General features: G+C 47.5%; 2 protein-coding genes across 2 annotated transcripts in view; both read right to left on the reverse strand.

Annotated features, from left to right (window-relative positions):
- Positions 1-21,517, reverse strand: part of LOC117578542 (protein kinase C, brain isozyme) — a 42,290-nt gene extending 20,773 nt beyond the window's left edge. Inside the window, exons 1-2 of the mRNA XM_034264110.1 lie at positions 21,513-21,517; positions 10,381-10,387 (exon numbers count right to left, since the gene is read on the reverse strand). The gene's annotated coding sequence lies outside the window, so the exon portion shown is untranslated. The remainder of the gene's footprint in view (positions 1-10,380; positions 10,388-21,512) is intronic.
- On the reverse strand, positions 16,412-19,385 carry LOC117578541 (protein kinase C, eye isozyme). Its single transcript, XM_034264109.1, has 11 exons — positions 19,105-19,385; positions 18,886-18,917; positions 18,618-18,812; positions 18,427-18,555; positions 18,213-18,369; positions 17,912-18,140; positions 17,456-17,853; positions 17,194-17,395; positions 16,955-17,143; positions 16,744-16,884; positions 16,412-16,684 (listed from the first exon to the last, which is right to left on the reverse strand). Exons 1-11 carry the CDS (start codon positions 19,383-19,385, stop codon positions 16,532-16,534), a joined length of 2,106 nt encoding a protein of 701 aa, XP_034120000.1. The 3' UTR covers positions 16,412-16,531.
- Positions 21,518-21,807: the final 290 nt, after the last annotated feature.

Raw genomic sequence — 21,807 nt, forward strand, 5'->3', positions numbered from 1 at the left:
TCCACAGTAGCGTCGCGCATTTGTCTTCCGATCTTGTGCCGTTACATAAAAGAGATACAAAGCTAATTGTACTGTAATCTCTCTCTCTCTGTCGCTCTCTTTCTCCTTACTTTGCTGCTGGCATTCTTCTCTCTTGTTACAAGTACACATAACGGTATATAGGCTGCAAGCTGTAAATGTACATACGCTTTTCGGCCTCCAGCATATGTGCAGTCGCCCCACGCATCATCCAATTGCATCTCTATCCGTAGTTCCCCTGCTATTTGGCACCATGCCAACGGGTATGTTCCCAGGTGTTTTTCACAGTTTTCAAATTGCTAAAAAATCGCACTCCACTCTACAGAAAACACACACAAAAACCTATCCCAATTTGGTATTCGCACGTCATCACATGATGATTGTCAAGGTTTTCGCTGTTCAAAAAATGAAAGAAATTCCGCAATCAAATTCCCCCATGAAAACAAACGAGGAAAGTTTCTACGGTGAAGTTGTAAATACCCTACAAAAATGTACCATTCCCAATGGTAATTTAATTGCATTCCACTGACATTTTTCCCATGCCACAAATGGCATCAGAAGTGCTACCAAACACCTGCTCTCAGCTGCTGCACCCTGGCAGGGTAAAGTGAACAAAAAATCAACTCAAATGGCTTGTGGCACACGGTTTATCTGCTATCTCTCGTCGCTTGTCGCACATTGGTGTTGGCTTTGGGGCAGAGTACTGTGATTTTTGTTGGGTGCCAGCGAATTTTATGGAGTGCCGATTGCGAGCACGAATTGGGATGCAGAGTTATCAGCCGAATAAAAAGAAACAGCGCCCTGTAAATAATCAAAAACCCTCTGCTACACTCGTACTCGTAAATAATTCAACGAAAGTCGTTCAGCGATACAAATTTGTTCTGGCAAATATATGTATGGGACACATGGGAGGGGAGCATTCGAAGGGGAGCGGCAGTGTGGGAATTTACCGAGTGGCCATGGAGGCCAGCAGCACACTTGGGAAAGCATAGAGGGAATTGATTTCGTTTGATTTCACAATACTTTTGTTAACACATACTTTTGGGGCTGGGCCATAAAGCCAACACCCAGCAGCGGCTCCACGCTGGCAACACTGGAGAGGCATCCAAAGTGCAATTCCGCTTCTAGAAATATTAACTACAATTTCTAAAATAAATTTTAAGCTGTTATTCGCTTTGACCTTTACAGGTGTGTGGGCGGCCACAACACACTTCCATGTTCAACCTTGGCAGCGGCTTCAGCTCCTCGGTGGAAAAAGTTTTCACAACAACTTTGGGATCGTTGATTAAATTAGACAAAAGTCAGGGCGAGAGCTTGACGTTCATGGGGAGAGAATGATGATTCATGAACGTTCTTCTAGTTCCAACCTTCAAGATCTTTCCTATCTTTTCGGCAGGGGTACAGAACATCATGCCATGAAGCCTCACATCAATGGGCGTGGCAGGACCTGCCTCAGCCAACGCAGCATAAAGAGCAAGAGTTGAGGCCACTTGTCCCGGCCAGAAACGGCCTAGAACAATGAGCTCCATCATTGGCAGCATGAATAGCAGAGTGAAGGATGGGGCTGCTGGGGGTTTCTGCTCGGGCAGGCACAGACTCAACTTGGTTAAGGAACTTTGGCATCGTGGCAGCTCCTGCTTCTGCAGCTGTCACTGGCCCTGCCCTTGCCGATAAAGGGTACATAGAGAGGGGTTCGTGATTAAAGCAGGGATAAAACAGCTATGCGGGTAACTAGTAGATTAACTAGACAAGTCTTTAACTTGCAAGATACTTGTCCATTGATGAATGCCTGTGGATGTGGCATCCATAATCTCTGGTCCGGCTTCCGGCTGTCTCGCGTAATCCACCTCATCGGGTGTCCCTTTGTGGCTGGACAATTATGTATCCCCATGAGTTCTCGCTGAACGATTTTATCACCGAGCCACAGAGTGGCAACAGGCCAGCGCACATATCCAACCACACCAATTACAGTGGTTACAATAAGTGTGCGCACACACTCGCACATTCCAATCTGCATGCACACTCCCATTGCATTCCATGGGCCACTTGCCACCAGCAGCAACAATGCCACATTTGCGATTTGCATTTGTAGACGCTTTAGCCCCAAATACGGTTTGCTCTGTGTTTAATCTGTGATTTGCGTCTTGCATGCCACAGGAAATATTCTCTTAAAATAGATAAATAGTGAAATAAAATAAATATTTAAGTATTTCCAAAGGCTAACAAGCGCTAGTTGCTGCAGACTACCGCCAGCTTGGCCCTTGACAGTCATAGAAGGATTCAACATGTGTCTGGCTGTGGCTCTGGCTCTGGCACAGGCACCAACCATCGTTTGGACTTCACTCAAATGGCCAACCGCAGTCGCTCAAATAAAGGACGGATGGCTGTGGCACTGGCAGGAGAGAGTGGGTGTGAGTGAAATTCTCATTTATCGTTTGCAGGCTACTAATTTACACTCAGTGCTCTCGACACGACCGACGAGGCAATGGCAATGGCAATGGCGGTGAGTGGACGACTGCGGTCGTGTAATTAAAATGGAATTGTAGCGCGTGCCAAGGCGTAGTAAATGGCTCTGAGCGGAGACAAGAGACAAATGAGGAATGCCAGCCACTAACTGGGCACAAATACGAGTACCAGGGTCCCTGCCCAAATGTCCAAAGAGCACATCACGTATACGCAGCGTAAGCACACATTAATTTCGAGCTTACTGAGAGGTTTTATGGATCAGCAGGCACAAGGTACCCAGTCTATTCTGCTGCCCCAATGCTTAGTTTATTCCATTAAAAGTTCTCACACCAATGGGGGATTGCACAACTGCCATCATCTCCCATAAGCTGTCGAAAGTTTCAATAGTTTTTAATTACTCTGCTGGATAGCTCGTAAAACAGACAGACATTGCAGTGAGCAAGAGCTTGGCACAAGTCAGATTGAAGGAAGAAACAGTGAAAATATTGATAAGGCAAAAGGGAAACTCCATGCACACATGCAGCTGTTTTCCTCACTACAAACTTGACTCTTTATTTGGGTATTTTATTGCAGCTTTCCCTGCCTTTTGCACTAATGAAAATGGCATTCATCTGACTGTCAACTGTCAACTGTCAACTAATTAATTGCGGTCGAATCCTTAATGCACTCGTGTGTGGGCCGAAAATCAATGACTTCCAGATGAACGCCTTCCGTAACACATTGCCAATTAGACAATCCATTCAGCTGAGTCCAATTTCAACCTCTGCAGAGGTGGGATTGTTTAATTCAAATAAAGCCAGTGAATGCACAATCGAAATGGCTTCATTTTGGGTTTCAAACTAGCAACAGGGTCCATGTGTTCCATGTAATTGCTTTGCTTCAACGAATCCACTTACAGAAATATGAACTCCAGCTTCAGGCAGGTGAAAGCCTACAGCCTTGAGCAAAAATGGTGTCCTGGCTTTCCTGGGAAACATTCATTTGACTCACTCCCACACTGCTACAGGGACAGGGCGAATCTATGAATAATCAAATTCGGCTTTTGCTTAGACAGCTGCCGCACTTCTGGCCACAAACAAAAGGCCGGAACGGGCAGCCACACCCCAGCAAGCGTGGGCGTAACGGGTCCGCTTTTCATGGTAAATTTCACCTTTTGAGGACTTCTGCCCAATGGTAACCGTATGCCGTAGACGCTGTGTCTGCCGTTTCTCTCTCTCTCTGGTGTGGGTTCCTCTCATTATTGTTTGCTTTTCCTCTCCGGCCATCGCTCATTGTTTTTGGCTCTTTCTCTGCTGTGTCAAGCGGCAGTTAAACGGAGTCCCAAACAAATGCCTAATGCTCCAGCAACAAACAAAAAACACCAAGCAACATCTGTGTGTGGGTCTTTGTGTGTGTTCTTTCCATCTCTTTGTTAAGCGCAGAGCGACAGAGTGGGAGTGGAAATGCGGAAGTGCCCGAAAGCGTCAACCTTTAAGATAAATACAAATTCCGCCCAAATCAAGCAACAAAAGACAAGGAGGCTGGCTAAAAAACAACAAGGAAATGGCAAAGTAATTAAGTGCCGCTCTGTTTGCATTTTTTTTGTACAACATTTTGCACTTTGTGGTGGGTGGCCAAAATCATTCTCGTTGCGGCAGACCAATTATGATTAGTTTCAGCTTCGCTTCAGTTTGAATTGGCAGCCACCCGACTGCCGCATATTTGTTGCACAGCTTCGCTGCCCCACCGCACACGCATGACAAATCAATATCAAGAGGCCAGAGGCAGAATTGTCTGCTCCTTTGTCCTTTGGTTCAAACAGTTGGCCACGCTCTCTGAACTTCGGAGCTCATCCACTCATTTCTATTAAATGTTCGACCAAACAGTTCATTAAACCGCCGAGATGGAACCGGGTCTCGGCTCTTGTATCGCATTTCGCCGCGGTCTAAATTGTGCATATAAATATTTATAGGATGGGCCGCTGCCCCCTCTCCCCCCTCTCTCTCACTCTCTCCCTCTCTCTCTCTCTCTCTCTCTCTCTGGGTTGTTCCCATTCTGATTGCCCTGCAACATTAACACAAAATCAATAAAACCGTTTTAGAGCTCATTGAATCGTTAAAGGACAAATAACGAACCGAACCCAATGACTTATAAATACCCATACAGATAGACACACACACACACAGCACACACACAGCACACACACACCGCATGAACCGCAGTCCATTAATCATATATTCCCCTGAAAAGATGGCATTAAAAATACATCAAAACACAGCTAGAGAGCAGCAGGAGAAACCATTTCGCACTGTCCCATAAACATTCGGATGGATACTCGCAGTGCGTATACGTAATATGTGACTGCCAGCGGATGGATATTCGCAGTAATCCTTCTTCGGCGACTTGTGCGATGAATGACTGGGACAGGACTCCTTGCGCTTAATTAAAGCTATTAATTTGTGTACTCCAAATGGTTGGCCATCAATCATGGCCAATCATCAAGGAACCTGTTGGATCAGCTAATGCGAAACGCTTGTCCCACTTTGATAATTGGAGCACAAGATCCGGCACTAGGCTGCATCATGTTCCTAATTAAAATGGAGGCAGGAGGAGGATATCAGTTGCTACTCCAACAAGCTGCTCCAACTCACTTTACAAGCCTGACACAAACCTTCAGATTGATGCGAGGAGTTCGATGGAGCAGATGCAGACACACACAGAGCCAGAGCCAGAGCCAGAGCCAGAGACACACGCTCGGTTTTGCCACCATTGTCATTGTTTATTATGCCAATTTGGGGGAAAACCCCAGGAAAAGCAGCAACCAAACCATCTGATGCCCGGCATCACAGCAGCCACCAAGCATCGACAGAATTTTTGGGTGCCTGGAAAATTCGAAAATAATGATTTCCCCAGCCAGGAGGCCCCAACCCCAGCCAATTTGGCATGCACAATGGTAAAAGAGAGAGAGAGAGCATTGAATGTAATGTGAAGCCTCGAGCAGACATTAAAATATGCATGGTACATAAATGCATACATAAGTACATAAATTCATATGTAAATATGTATATGCAGATACAGAGATCTCTGACAAATGACAGCAAAAGGCAACTCGATAAGGGCACACAAAAGGCAATGCAACTTGCGCTGGCGACAATGGCTGACATAAATCAAATCTACTTTTGCCAGCAACTTGAACTTGCTCCTCCGGCCCCAAAGCAAAGAAAGTTATGGACTGGATAAATATTGCAATAGCGCAAAAGTTTTGCCAACGGGAATTGTGGTGGTGTCGGAAAGGAGGAAAGGAGCAAACAAACCGAACAAATCTTGCTTAAACATATTGAATGGAAATGTAAACGTTTACCGAGATTCCTGTCCCAGGGCCAAGGGCAAGGCTGCTTCAATCAAATCTCTTAGGGATGCTCTGCAGCTGGCTCTGGCCATTTGCTAATTACAAACCAGAATGGCAATGGTTCGGGGAATACCCTGCAAAAGCCAAGAGTAATTAAGAGATGGAGTGCTGCTGGGAGTTGTTTTAAGCTCAAAGAAAAACTATGTACAAAATGTGCAAACAAAAGACAGTTCTTGAGGGTATCGGCAGCGTCGAGAGACGCACTTAATGGCATGACTAAGTGCTTGTGTACATAGATGTGAGTGCGCTCAATAAGATAAATGAAAGTGTTGCACAAGTGGCACAAGGAGCAGCAGCAGCAGGAGACCAGCATATGTCGCACCTGTTCTCCTCTGTCCCTGTCAAGCCATCCCTTTAGCTGTCCCTCTGCCAGTTGAATGCCATTTATAAAGGCGGTGCAATGCCAGCTTTAAAAGTTGTACAAACTTTTCAAGTGTTTTGCCAAGTGCAACAAAATTTGTGACTTGAACAGAGCTCAACAAATGTTCGAGTAATTGGCCATGGCTGCAGAGGGGCAGGAATTTCCCTGCATGCCTCATTATGTTCGGCTTGAAATGGAAATTGAATTTGGCAGCCATTAAATGGATCACGGACAGAGAGCCAACATTCGATTTCAAGTTTGTCTCTGGCACTGGCTGAGAGGGCACTCTGCGCCATCTACTTGGCGGTAAGTAACCAAAACTTGCTCCTCTCCAGGCATAAATCTGTGTGTGCCCTAGAACTTGTTAGCTATTTCACGGCCTAGACTATTCTGCCAGCCAACTGTTCAACTCATCAGCAACAGATTCGGACGAGTCTTTGACGAGTTTGGGGTCAAACATCTATCGATTCGCCTTTGTGGGGAGTCCTTTTTGTAGTTTGCTGACTTTAAGTGCCCCACCACCAGGCCGTTGCCACGTCTCAAACTAAACGTTGTCGTTGTCGTTGTCGTTGTCCTTTCGCTTTATCTGTTTTCCAACGTCGCCCACTCCCGCCTGTGACCCTCAGTAATTGCATGGCCCGGACTATTATTATGTGCTAAAAGTGTTGTGTGGGGGCAGGGACAGGGACAGGCAGATGGCAGATTGGAAAAAGCTCAGGCGCAGGCAAAGCACAACACAGAAGAGAGGAGAGGAGAGCTTTAAGATTATAAATTATATTGTGCTATGTGCTCGCACTCGTAGCTGGAGATAATCATGTTCAGCGCAGACTGTGGGTCCGCCACTGGATGCCCTGTAACTCCTCTCACTGAAAGATTGAAAAGAATTCCACAAAGGGAGACCGCAGCTGCTGCTGTTATTAAACTTTAATTAAACTGCTTGCGTGAGTGAACTGCAAAGGGCAAGCAGAGCGGCCGAGAGCGAACTGCTTGCCAAGCAGGGCATGAACTGCTTACGGGAGGGCACTGCTGATGGAAGTCCCCCGGCATAGATCGATGGGAGCTGTGATTTTGGCAGCGCAGAAGGACCAGGAGCAGCAGTAGATACTCCTCTTGATACCCTAAGTAGTGGCTTCTAGCTCTACCCAACGCCTTCATGTGTGCGGTGTGTGTGTGTGAGGAGGAGCAGACTTTGCTTTTATCTGGCAATTTCAGGCACTTGATTTGAATTTACGATTGCCGCTTATTGCTGGCTTTTGGGGCCACTCCTCTAGGCGCAACAGTTGCCAGGGCACATCCTTCTCCGCCACTCCCCCTTCGAGCTGTGTCTGCGATTGACATAATTACGCATGCAGTGCCTGGCTGGCACGCGGTGTAACTTATGGCCTGAGACCGAGGGGGCTGTGCCTACCTTTTTCCTTGGCATTATTTAATTGTTCATTTGTATGCTCTCTCTCTCTCTCTCTCTCCCTCTGTTTCCACTGGGGTCAGCACAAAACGTTGGCCAAAAAGTAATTAACAAATGTGGCAAGCTGAGTCAACTGCTGCGGCAAGCGGCAATGTGCTCTGCTGTCTGTGGGCGTGGGCTTGGTTGTGGCTGAAGGCCAAACATTTCGTTTTCAATTTCAGCTCGTTTCTGGATATGTCCATCTAAGCCGCAACATGGCAAACTCTTTGAATCCTTGCCACTTGTTCGGGGGCATTCATTTTGGACCACACAAAATCTCCCTCACATATGTTTCTATTGATTTTTCTACCCCAAAGCCCTAACTTGCCGCCGCTGCTCCTCTGCTCCTCTGCGCCTCTGATGAATGCTGGAATTATGTGTAGAATTTTGTTCGCCCTGACCCTAGGTAGGACCCTGGTAGCCACAGCAGCATCTGGGGTATGTCGGGGATATTTGACAGGCTGCCAACGGGCAGCTACGCTCGGCTTCCTTGACCCGTCACACACATGCCATGCCATGCCATGACCTGGACTCCCTCTGTCACGCCTCTTGCGGCATTCCAGTTTATGATTTCGTTTATTGATTTCATCCATGTCACACCTCCGCCTTTCGGAAGCACTTAAATTCCTGCCGTGTTTCCGTTAGCCAAAAGCCAGCGACCCATTGGCGTCTTCATCCTAGAGCCCAGGATTTGGCCAAAACTGATGCTCACAGTGCCAGCGGCCATTGATTGGGCTGATTCTTTTCAAGAAATGTCCTTGCCAGGGCCACATGCGGTGAGCACCGCAAGTGAGCAACGTGCTGGGAGGCGTTGGGAGGCCACCCCATGGCCCCATCTGCACGTCCAATTAGTGTAGATTTTGCCTCAAGTGTTGTGATTTTCAATATCTTCGATTAATTGGATCTCAGACTCAAACTCAAACTCAAAATATGATTCGACATTCAGGTGGCCACAGATATTCCTTTTTCGCCAGAGTTTGTCTTTTGATTTCTTGCAGCTTTATCCTGCCTCGGGTCTGTGACACAAGCTAACATGTTTTGCTTGCTTACACGCCTTGTATGAGCCGTTGTTTGCCCACAGCTACACACAATTCCTGCTCCACATCCACATCCTTCTGCCAGTGCCAGTGCCACTGCCTTTTGCCTCTGCTTGTCCCATCATCTTTATCGTTGCTTTAGCCCCAGGGGCACTGTAGCGAGCGGGGAAGAGGGTTGTGCCAGTGCCCACAACTATGTGTAGCGTTAAGGATTCTCCTACCCTCCGCATGTCATGGCATCCTTTTGCTTTTCCTTTGCTGTTCCTTTTTGCCTGCCTCATTTTCATTTAATGTTTTACAGTTGAACTGTTGCTTTTCTCTCTCTCTCTCTCTCTCTCTCGTTCTGTTGGTCCCTCCTGTTGCTGTTTCTCTTTGACGTTTCCGCTTTCTTTTGGCGCTTTCTTTGGGCTCGGGGCCTGGCCCCTTTCCCACTTTCCCAGTTACTCGTTACTCATTTCCGTTTCCGCTTTGCCGGAGCTGTTGCCAACTGTTATTGTTGCCCGCCCGAGAGCTGCCACCTGTCTCTTCCGTGCTGCACCCTTCCCCTTACCCTACAATTCCCTGCCTTTACGGTCCGTTCCGTTTTCTACTCAATTAACTCAAAAGTCGTTTATTTTGGCTGCTGCGGCTGCCCCTGTAGATAGATTCCAATATGGCAAATAATGTGAAATTATTTTTCCTTGATTGGGATGCTGCTCGCTCCTTCACGGCCCGCCCTTGCCACTCCGCTCTGCCGCACAGATTTAATATTTATATCGTACGCTCACTGATTTCATGATTTTCAAGATTCTTTATTGATTTTCCCTCGCTGGCGATGCGCTGGGATCTTTGCTAAGGGGTAGAAAAGTTTGTTGTCGAATTTTCATTTTCGCTGGCAGCACGTTTTGATACGTCAATTGTTGCTTCCCGTCTGTCAAGGACACGCGCGCTCTCTCTCTCTCTCTCTCTCTCTTTCTGTTCATAAAAACTTTTCTATTTCCGAAACGAACAACTTTCGCAGTGAAAGGTCGAGCGAGCTGTGGCCCTGCCGCTGCCATTGCCCTGTCCCTTCTGCTGCCTTCATTTTCTTTTTCAATTGAGCAATTTCTGCCTATAAATGGCAAGCGGAACAAAGATGGAAAACAGAAACCAAAACAAAAAACAAAGAAAAACCCACACTTTGGCTCTAATCTTAGTGCCTGCAGCTGATGCAGCCATAACAGCCCCCGCCCCACTGCTGCTCAGGACTCAAATTCAATCCCATTTAATATTCACTTTGACAGCAATTTATTGGATCAACTTGGGAAATTGCTCTTTAAACGTTTGATGCCGTGGAAAATTAAAGATTATCTTCGATTGATTGGCTACAACTTTGTGTGGAGAAAATAAAACTTTAAAAGGCAAGAAATTATTCTAGAGAAACTTCTTTAGACACCTGCAACGAGCATTGAATCGTAATCTTCATTTCCCAACATTTACATTGCTTTCTTTGAATTTTATACCTTCTCTCTCTCACACTCTCTTTGCTTTGATTATTTATCTTTCCACCCTTTTCAGCTGGCTGCCAGCCTTTACAATTGTAAAGCCAAACAAATAGAGTGATTTTGCTCTTGCTCCATTGCCATTTTCCCGTCTATTTGTATTTGTCTTTGCACTTGACCTTTTTTCCACTTCTCAATTTGGGCGCTTCTTTGCTGTCCCTCTGATTATTTGCACGCAACATTAGCCGGGTGGCAGCTAGCCTAATGGTTTGAATTTTGTTGCATGCCCGAGCCTCGAGTGCCACTCGCTAATTCGGTGTGGCACACATTCGGGAATTTCATCAGTTTCGTCACAACTTTCATTATATGACCTGAATTTTTAATCAAAAGGAATAACAGAGAGAACCCGGCGCACATACTCGTATTTTTGTATGGGGCACGTGTCGCTCCGTGTGAGTCGTGTGGCTTATTGGGCAGAGTCGTCGCTTATCCCCACTCACTTATGGCTGGCTCGTCTCTCCATCTCAAGCCCCCAGTGATATTACTCATAAGCTTTTCATATGGTCTATTGGATTGTGTGCAGAAGATGTTCCCGCTCACGCAATTCTCCAGAAAATCAACCAAAATGTACAGACAAATCATTGCAGAGGAGGAATGCTTTTGCCAAGGGAATTTACGCTTATTGTGAATTTATTTAACACAAGTCTGGAGTCTCTTCTTCCACTCCTTGGCTGATTTATAATAATTCCGCTTCAAATCTCCTGGATAAATGTTGCAGGAAGCCAGAACAATCTCTTTACTCTCTGCTCATTTGTATGCAATGCGCGTAACGCTCTCTCTCCGCACCTCTTGCCACTGGTTTGCCATTCGCAAAATTGAAAAGAATTGTCTATCTTTCTGGCAGTTTTGTCAACGCAAAGTGGCAGCTGCCGCTCGGCTCGATTACTCGCAAGGTAATGGAGAGAGAGAGAACAAGTGCACGGCGGGGAGTAATTAGGTGTGCTTGTCGCTGTCAATTTGCAAATAATGCGAATAAATTGTTTTGGTGGAGACTTTGAAAATGTATTGCGAATAATGGAATAATGTGTCTGGCATCATCAACGCTGTCTGCCACAGCAATAAACGGCAAACAATTGGCCACTTAAGCGCTGGCAATGGCAATGAGCAGAAACTGGAGCCAGGCAAGGTGCGATTATCCCGTTATTTGTGTCCGTGCTCAAGGATGCCAGTTTATTCTGCATGGCTCTGCCCCCTGCTGTGCTTTTTTTGGAATTTATGTGCATTTTCATTAAAACATTTTCGAGTGTAAATGCTCACGTAACGGGTATCAGCATTTCCAAGAAATTTTTATTTAATTTCAGCATTTTGCTTTCCTGTTTTTTGTTTGTTTGATGTGTAGGTTTTGTTGCCCACCAAGAAGATCCTGGTTTTTGCGCTTGATTAAGCTTTGGTTATACTCGCGTCGATGCTGCTGCTGCTGCTGCTGCTGCAGTGGCTAACAAATTAAAGTGGTTCGTACTCGTGTGTTGTTCGACTGATAGTTGGGTGCTGGAGTCTGCACGTTGATACCCTAAAACTGGTATTGGTGTGTCGCATTCGTGACGCTTTGGCGTAGCCTAAGCCACCCCACGGGCATGCCGACACGTGAGCAATAAAAATGGAATAAAAGCAAAGCAGTGATGGGAAGAGAAGAGCGAAGCGGACCAAAACTTTGCTTTGATGCAAGCTGAAACAGAGAAGAACATTGAAAGAGCCGGCAGCGGCAGCGAATGGGCAGCGACAGAGACAACGGCAGCTGCAAAGCAGCGCACACTTTTACCGTTAGGTGGGATACAATAAGATGAGCAGAACACACTCTCTCCCGCTCGCTCTCACACACACAGTGCATCCAGGGGCTGCGCTTTTAAGCTGCACTGAAGCGTAACGAACGCAACGACCGAGAGTGCAAAAAGGAAGCGAGAGGTGTGCACTGGGAGAGCGAAAAGCTGGAAGCAGGAAGAAGCGAGAACTGTGCAATGCATGTGAAAGAGGGTGCGAGCGGGCAGGCAAGCGACCGACTTAAGCGACTTACTTTGTCTATTTTATTGCACAATAGCCTTTGTGATGCGCAACGTTTTTATCTATTTTGTACACTACACCAAAGAGCATACGCATGAAAGAGGTTGGGTTGACACTTCCATACAGCTCTCATCAGAACATGTAAACTTTACATTGTAAACCATTAATCAAAAGAGTATCAAATGTCTCGGTGTATGAAACATTTTTATTTTTATTGTAGCTTATAGCTTGATGCAGCGGGCTGCGCCATAAATTCCTTAGCTGCGTGTGTGTCGCTCCAACCCCGCGACAGCCACTCTCCCTCTCTCGCTTTCACACTCTTCGCCGGCATCATTTATTAATTAGAGCACGAGAGCTCGCAACGAGGACTATACTTTGGCCATATCGCTCACTGAATAACCAGCGCGTGGCTGCTCTGTGGACAGGGATACGACAGAAGGTGAGAGCCGAGAAAATCGAGAAAAATCCTTGAAGCGTGTGTGTGTGGCAACTATAGACATTAAATATGTGCATATGTGTATACGGTTTATCCTCTAGCCACGTAGTATGGCGAAAGTGTGCGGATTCAGCTTAACATTCGAACGCCTGGGACTCCGACTCGAATGGATCTCCACCCACCTGTGCCGGGACCTGTGGCAGCGTATCGTCCATTTAGTGGAACGGAGTTCTGTATAATTATTTCATGCTGCTGTTTGCATGGGGAATAGCCAACCCAAAACTCCACTGTACCAGAGCAGGGCAAGCCCAACATGCATGCCAAATGTTTGCGTTCCACTCTCTGTGTCTGTGTGAAAGTTTTGCGGCGTGGCCACAGAGTCGGTTTTAAAAGGGGCAACAAAAAAATAGTTGAAAAGTTAAAGTTGGACAATCCCAGTTTTCATTCGGAATTCCCTTTTCAAAAGAAATTTCACCCTCAAGCTGCTGCCACAAAACTTGCACAAAAGCACTTCCCTTTTGCCATACGCCCCTGGCCGCACTTAACCATCCCGTTTGGTCTATAAAACCAGCTTTTTTCCCTGTGTGTTTTCCCATATGCAAACGTCGCTCAACGTTCGAATATACAGCAGAGAGCAGCGCATACCTACGCACACATATCCATGTTTGTGTGTGTGTGTGTCTTGTTTGTGTTTATTAGTCGCCTGTGTGTCTGGATTGATGGCGTGTGTCAGCAGCCGTGCGAATACGCTCGAATACGAGAAACAAACGTTGCTCAATGTTGCACCAAGTCTTTAATATGTTTTCAATATTGAAAGTATCCTTTCCGGACTGTTTAAAATTCGTTAGCATCCCTGCATTGATTTGGTAATTGCTGCTGTTAAAAATTGGGTTTGGCCACGAAACTTTTCTAGAGGAACTTTAATCTTTAATCTCCGATCGCTTCTACCCCACTCCATTCGATCATATACGACACTCCGGGGGTCACTCCTTTCTCCGTATTGCCACAAACACCAAACATTCCCTCCGCGCGTAAGTGCCTTTGCCATAAAAACTGATCACTTCTCTCTCTTGTGGGCAGGGCTGTAAAAGTTTCACGCCTCGCTAGAGCACACTACGCTCTATGTTCTTTTATTGTCCAACCATTTGAAATTTGTTTTTATTTGTGTACATTTTTATGGTTTTTGGGGTGCTGCGAGTCCCCGGTATTATGCAAAAAATGTGTGCGACATTTCACTGCTCAAATGGCATGCTGGACTTATGGGCTACACTTTCAGGGGCGCTTCACTGCTGTTGTAATTTATTTGATTATGGGTGGAAATGGAAACGGAATGCCAGCTGTGGAATATGCTCCTCATAGTTTGTCTTTGCAATTCAGGAACTGAGAGAGAAAGCTGAGAATCGCTGCGAGTAGTTCTTCATTTGATGTCGCACCATGCCCCGCCCTGGAATTGTTGCCTGCACTTTGCATCTGGGCGACTGCCAAATGGCAAACAGCTGTGAAAAAGCTACACAAAGCGAGGGACAAGTATAAAGGCAAACAAGGACATGCAGACCCTAACGCTGGGGCAACAGTTTGTTTGTTTAAGTGCTGAAAACTGGCGCCACGTGCAGCCCGAACAATTCCACGGGCAATGTTTGCATTGTAGATGAGCAGAGGTTGTCCCACTCCGCAGAGGATGAGGAATGCAACAGGAGTGCGGCATAATCCCACCTGGGAGTCGGTTTAAATATTTAGGCCGGCCATGAGACTCACTTAGCTGATAAATCCCTGGCTTTCCATCCCAACCACAACTGGGGGCCGCTCTCAACAATGAAATTAGGCAAAGGCGAATTGGATCCCTATGCCGGACATCGGCAACGCCATCACGCAGACCAGGACAGTCCGGACAGCATCACGCAGCTAATTTGGGACAATATTTTGGGGCTTTTGTGGTTTTTATGGGGGACCAGACCATATGCATGTCACTCCCAGTGAGTGCCACAGAATGCGAGTGGAGTGGAGTGGCATCCAAGTGCCAGAGCAGTTAGTGGCAGCACAAAAAAGTGGCTGAGGGCAAATGGAGCCCGCAAGGCAGTCCGCATTCAGTCCGGGTGCTCAGGCGGAAACGGAAGTGACAGTGTATGAAAAAGACAGATAGCAAAGCAATGAGAGAGACAGAGGGGGTGCCCGCGCAGGTATTAGGGGGAGTACCAAGTAAAAACACTCAGCAAAGCGTAGCAATTTTTATCGTTATCAGCACATGGAATGTACACATACATTTTCAATGTACTTCTGATGAATTTGAGCAACAGGAAAATGTCTTTAAATATTTAAATAACCGCATTCCAATCCATTTCCAACTTTAGGGACTGAACGAACGTTTGAAATTCTTTTCCGATCTAGTCCAATTGATTTATAAGCTGACAATTTAGCCACTCGACGACATTTTTGCAAGGAAAGTACATACCTAGCCGGCGGATGGCATCAAGGCCAAGGAAAACTATGCCAAGCCAAAGGATTCCTTTAAGCTGCTGCCTGCTCCATTTTATTACACTCTCAATATATGGCAACCCAGCTCCCGCTTGACCATTATTTATATTGTGTGAAGCACTTTAGTACATCCTTATGCGCTGTGCTGTGCCGTTGTCCTTTGCCGAACCCCGGACAAGGCCAAACACCGCCACCAGCAACCAGCCTTAGCCACACACCAAAGGCACATGTTGGAAGGCATAGAAGGATGTCGATGACAGCAGCAGCAGCAGCGGCAGGAGGAGAAGGTGGATGGTGGAAGTGAATGAGAAGCAAAGGACGACCACAAGGACAGTGCAAGCGAATGTCTGCAGACCCGAGGACATGGCCGGAGACATTGGAACGTGTCTAAAAGCCGTGAAAAGTGCACGTAAACCTGCAAATTGCCGCTAATAGAGTGCAAACAGTTGAAGGCGGATGCAGATGCGGATGCGGATGCTGCTGTACCCAGTGCAGAAAGGAAGAGCCATTGAAAGCGGAAGCTGCGATTGATGGAAATTCACTTACAAAGACCGAGCAAAACTTCCACCAGACGGAAATTGCATTCACTGCGGACTCAGGTCCTGATTAGATGAGGCCTCTTAATCAATATTGCAAATATCCTGCTGTGTGCCATCAGCAGTGTCGCAGTGACGAGAATATTTGGCCAAAGGAACGGCAGAGCTCCATTCCGCCTACAGCCCCGTACTCTGTGTGGCCATAGCTGAGGTGCCAAAAACGATTTTCGAAACAATTTTACGCTCTGCGGTTGGCAGGGCCAACACACAAATTTCATTAGAGCCACCGAAAAACCCAAGTTCAAGGCAGCAAATGTCAAAGGAGCAACAAGTTTTTGGGTTTGCCACTGCCAAAACTTCAATGTTCAGTTCTGCATTCGAGCTGTGGTTTGGTTTTTGCTACCCTATAATTACCGCCTTAAAAATTCACGAAATGGAGCTGCTCTTGGAGGGGCACACGACCCAAGTGCCGAGAGGTGAATTTCGCTCAATGTAGAAATCATTCCCCGCGAAGCAAAAGAGCGCAAATGCAGCTTTCGCTCTTTCCGGGAACCGAATTTGTTTTCGTTTACTATCTGGGTCTTAGCTCTGCTGCAGTCCCGTTTAACATTTGTCAGCAGCAACAGCGAGAGAGAGGGAGCGAGAGCGAGAGAGCGCGCGAGGCAGAAAGCTCAGTTTTGTGACCCGCTGAAAGCTCCAAGTACGACAGCAGACAGCCAACACAGCCAACACAGCTTGCTGTAAGCTCTCAAGCTTCAACTTTATTTCTATCTGCTATCCATAGTTGAGTCTAAGCTTTCAGCATTTATCCGTTACATCCTGCTTCCTTTCATGAAAAGCTTTTTAGAACAACTTTCAGAGTATGGTTATAAACTCGGGATTCATGTAGGAGAATCCAATGAAATCGTTTTGGTCCAGATTCATCATGAAGAGCTTGTCGGTTGGTGTCAAATCCGTTTTCTCCTTGGTAAAGGCCTCATCAAAGTTGCTAATGTCCTTGCGATGTTTCTACAAGAATAAACAAAAGTCATGGCTGGCCATGGCAACACTCAAAGGCAAGAACCTACAATTCGGGGCACAATGGGCGGCTCCATTTCACCCGCCTCGGCCTTCTCCCAATCGATGCAGTTGAAGAAAGGATGCGTGGTTATCTCCTGCCTGGCATATTTGCCAGCGCCCAAGCGATTGTTGGGCTTCTTGGCCAGGAACTAAGCAAAAGGGGGCAAAGTCAAGACAAGTGTTACACAAACATTAAGCAGAGATAATTCCCATACTCACGCTGGTTATAATATCCATGGCATCCTGCGTAAAGTGCTTGGGGAACACGGCCTTCTTCTCTTTGATGTTTCGAAAGACGGTGGACTCATCGTCTCCCTCGAACGGCGACTGGCCGGCCATGAACTCGAAGAGCAGCACACCGTACGCCCACCAGTCGGCGGTTATGGAATACGGCTCAGAGCTGACAATCTGCAAAAGTATATTAGGGATTGGGCATTAGGACATTGAGGAGCACGCACCTCCGGTGCCATGTACATGGCCGTGCCGCAAAAAGTGCGCGTTGTCTCGCGCTCCGTGACGCCCGCCTTGCTCAGGCCAAAGTCCACCAGCTTCACGTGCCCCTCGGCATCCAGCAGAATGTTGTCCAGCTTCAGATCACGATAGATGATGTCACGTTCGTGCAGAAAGAAAAAGGCAATGGCTATCTCCACGGCATAGAAACTGCAACGAAAACTCAATCAAACTTTCTTGAGTCTCACAGCTCTCTGGTTCGAAACTCACATGGCCACAGACTCCTTGAATCTGCCGTACTGCTGCATGTGGTACATGAGATCCCCGCCCTTGCAGTACTCCATGACGAAGAACAGACGGTCCATGGTCTGGAAGCAGGAGTGCATGGAGACCAGGAAGGGCGGACGACCGGACAGGGTGAGGATGCGCTTCTCGTTCATGGGCAGCTCCATGTCGTCCGTCTGGATGATGACATCCTTGCGGAGCACCTTCACCGCGTACAGCTCGTCGGTGCCGCGTCGCTCGGCCAGCAGCACTTTGCCGAAGGAGCCCTTGCCAATGACCTTGACAAAGTTGAAGTCGGCAGCGCGGATCATGTCGCGCTTGCTCATGTTATGGGGCATGTCCTTGTTGTCCATGCGACGCTTCTCATTGGGTCGACGATCGTGCTGTGGAGTGGAGAGATAGTGTGTAGAAAAGGATTAGGGATTTCGGGCCATAACGAACCTTCACTTCATCGCTGAGACGTGCCATATCATTGATGGCATCCACACAGGGAATGTTGTAGTGCTCGCCCTCCACCTGGCAGAGGAACTTGTACCAGCCATCGACGGGCTCCTTCTGCAGTTCGTCCATGCTGAACGAGAAGGAGCCCATGAAGTCGTTGCGCGAGGTGCGATCCCAGTCCCACACCTCGATGAGCAGACGCTTTTCGCGATCCTGCGGCTGCAGCTCACTGTCAGACATGCCCAGGACAAATATTCACTTAGATTTCCGGGAGAGCGGAGAGCGGAGAGCAACAACTTACAAAGTAAAAGTTTCATTGAAGACCGGATTGAGGTTCTTCTGGATGGTCTTGGTCTTCTTTTTGGACTTTCCCGAACGATCGGGATGCATTTGGACCGCAATGTACGGATCGCTGAAGCCATTGGTGTCCATGGGAATGAGATTGGCCGCCTCCTTGACTGCGGGGAGTTAGAGTAGATTTATCTTCACGCTTAAGTCAGGCGCTCGCGACTCACTGTCCACTTTGAGGTTGTTCCCCTTGAGCTCCACGTAGAGCAGCAGCCGGCCACGCACCTCGCTGATGTCCGCACCGCACATGGGTGGCACCTTCTCCTGGCACCCATGATGCACATTCAGGTTGCAGTCTAAAGGAGTGGACACGAGAGCCATTAGCGAGGGATCCACACGAGCGCTGACGCCCACTCACTCTCGCACTTGACTCCCTGGTGGGCCACGCCGTGCAGCAGCATGCCGCACTCATCGCAGAAGGTGGGCGTGGTGTAGGTGGTGGAGATCCAGCCGTGCTTCACTTTGGCACAGTCCGCATCGAAATCCGTGTCCTTGCCGGGGCACTTGAACACCACAAACTTGCAGCACTTTTGGTGTATGTTGAAGCGGCACTCTGCTCGGGAATACGGACAGGCAACTCAATTAAGAACGCTCTCTGCTCTGGGCGCAGCAACAACTTAACCCACCCTCGCACTGAAAACCCGGCTTGCCAAAGCCCCTAATCCCATCCAAAGTCCCGTCCACGAATGCAGCGAGGCGCAGCGCAGCGCAGAAACAGAAACAGAAACGAAAACAACGAAAAAATGGTGTCAACCAGCAGAGGGGCTAATTAAATTAAGGAGCGCTGATAAAATGTACAGCAGAAAAAGGACCTAAATCGGGGCTTAAATCTTTCCATCGCTCACCAGATGAAGTCCTTGCAGTGTCCACAGTAGGTGGGCTGCTTGAAGAAGCGCACCCCGAACCGATGTCCGTTCACAATCTCCTGACCCTTGCGCTTCATGGCGCCCTTCCGCAGGCGATTCTTCATGTAGTTTACCACATTGGCCTCGCCGACAATGTCCAACAGATTGGCAGGACCCTTGCCGGCAGGTGCCGAGCCCGCAACAACTAACGGTGCAGCAGCGGCAGCAGGTCCTGACGGCAGCACAGTGGCCCCAGGCGTTGCAACAGCAGCGGCAGCCATTGACAAGGATGCAGCAAAGGAAACAGGACACTAATCTGGTTTGGTCTACCGCGCGAAGTGGCGACCGTGCAGCAACTGAACCGCGTGGTCAAGTCAAGCCTCAGCGCAAGCGGCGGGGCAAGCCAACAAAGTGCCAACACAGTGGGAAGCCCCAAGAAATGAAGCCCACAAAATGCAGACAACATGTCGGATGACAATTAATCCTTGGTCCCCATAGTGTCTGGTTTTGGGGCTCTCTCAAACAATGTCAAGCTGCTTATGGGTTCCATAACTGATTAGCTAAGGAAACTGGGTTAATGTTTCATTAGCGATTGTTCTAGTCAATCCGTTCACTCATCATTACACAAACTATTGCCGGCCCCTGACAACCATCGAACTGCGAACTGAGGCCCCAAGTGCCATCTTGTGTCTTGTGTCGCTCTCTCTCTCTCTTGTGTCGAGGGGCCCTTGTGGCAGTGATAAGTGTAAACAGTTTGGGTAAGGTCAAGAGGGTGCTTACCTATAGAGAGGCAGCGGCAGCGGCAGCGACAGCGGCAGCTGCATCATCAGCTTCAGGACGAATGCAGTGGAGCACTGTGTGACGTCAATGGCTGGACCAGCAGCTGCTACTCAGTGGGTCAGGTCTTGGTCTCGGGCAGCTTTTATTTCTAACTATAGATATACAAGCATGTGTGTGTGTTTATTTAGTCATTGTTGATTAATTTATGCAACGTTCTGTGACTCTGAATGTGCAGGCGGCGCCTCGACCACCCTGTCTTTTGTGCTTGTTTTAGTGCTGGTCTAAAAATAGAAATAGAAAACGCAAGAATTGAGCACAAAGTGCAGACAGGACACGGAAGGACACACACAGAGACACGTGCAGCACAGGGGCAAACAAAACTAAAAGCTTCTGAAATTCAAACCAAAACATTTTGTGACGGCAAGGAGGTGGGAAAAATGCATTTAAGCGCAAATGAAAATGGAAAGCGTTTTGCCAGCAAAACAAACAAAACGGCAAATGTCATTAGAGCAGCGTCCAAGTCAATGCTTCAGCTTCAGGCTCATCTGCCTCAATATTTCTTCGTGTATCTGCGGACTGCCACTGTTCGCTTCGAAGTGCACTCAGCGGCTCGACAAATATGCACTCGGAGATGGCTGCACACCTGTCAGGCAGGGGGGGTGGGGAAGGGCAGGACCACCCCTCGCACAAATAGATTTCGTTGCCGTAGCAGCTTTTGGTTTCAATTTACGTCATCATTTCCATGGCGTCGCCAAACAGTTTGTGCCCGCCCTTCCCCTGCTCAAAGTTTGCCCATACACAAAAGCAGGCCAAGCCAGAGAGAGCGAGAGCCAGAGAGAGCGAGAGTCAGAGAGAGCGAGAGCCAGAGCCAGAGAGAGCGAGAGCCAGAGAGAGCGAGAGAGCGATAAGTTCTGTGGCTCTCTTTGGCTTGGTATTACAGTTTGCATTTGCGTTTTGCTTCCAGGAACGGTTGGCCACACTTTGGTTCCACAGCTGCGGTTCCTATTCTTGATCGCCATTTCCCTTGGCCATTTATTTCGCCATTCGATTCCCGAAGGAACGATCGAGAATTCAAATTTCAATAGCAAAGAGACAACAAATTACTGATATTCCAGCTTGAACTGATATTTAGTTGGATTTTTAATTGATTTCTGCATCACAGCGGTAATGAGTGATAACTAGAGAGACCGATCAACTTTTATACGAAAAATATCAGTGGAAAAGACACCAAAATAATTTGTTGATCAGTAAAATTTGAGGTCAAAGTTTTCCAGCAGCTGAAGATCTAATGCCATTGAACCTTACCTTTCATCTTTATTTATTCAAGTATAATAAACTGCCGCACACTGCCATAAATTGTGCAATGATCCCTAAACAATAGACCACTGCCTGCAAAGTGCTTCCCTTTGGAAATGCATGCCAAGAAATTTACACTTTAGACTAGATATTTACAGCTACCGTCCATAAATCTATTGGCGGCAACAGCAATCGGACACTGTACGTGGTAAAAACCGCAGCAATTAGCCGAACAAGAGGCAAATGGCCGACCACAATTAACAGTGGCTCATAAAATTGAACGGACACAAGCCACAAACAGAATGGCAAGCACATGGAAATGTTGCCTTAACGTTTGTGATTTGTTTGTGCGACTCGCACTGATGACGTTTTGCCAAGAGGAAGCGAAAGGGAGAAAAGAGAGAAAGAGTAAACAATAAATTGGCAACGGCCACACACTGAAGGAGCGGGGTTGGGCAGTTGGAGCATCGAAACTGTTATACCGAATCATAGCCGGCAAATGGTGTCAGGCGCGTGCGCCAAAAACAAAACAAATGCCTCTGGAAAATCCTTGCAAAACACGGCCTGCCAAATGGGCCCGAGACGGGAGCGACTCCGACTCAGAATCGGACTTGAACTCACAGCCAG

This window comes from Drosophila guanche, unplaced genomic scaffold (assembly GCF_900245975.1).
Source record: "Drosophila guanche unplaced genomic scaffold, DGUA_6, whole genome shotgun sequence".
NCBI lineage: Eukaryota > Metazoa > Arthropoda > Insecta > Diptera > Drosophilidae > Drosophila > Drosophila guanche.

What these genes read in the sequence shown, in the direction of transcription:
- LOC117578541 (XM_034264109.1), bottom strand. Translation starts at nt 19,385, where the DNA reads ATGGCTGCCGCTGCTGTTGCAACGCCTGGGGCCACTGTGCTGCCGTCA. An exon ending in CACTGCAAGGACTTCATCTG is followed by an intron (nt 18,918 to 19,104) that starts GTGAGCGATGGA and finishes GGATGGGATTAG; the next exon opens with GGGCTTTGGCAAGCCGGGTT. An exon ending in CCAGGGAGTCAAGTGCGAGA is followed by an intron (nt 18,556 to 18,617) that starts GTGAGTGGGCGT and finishes CCACTCCTTTAG; the next exon opens with ACTGCAACCTGAATGTGCAT.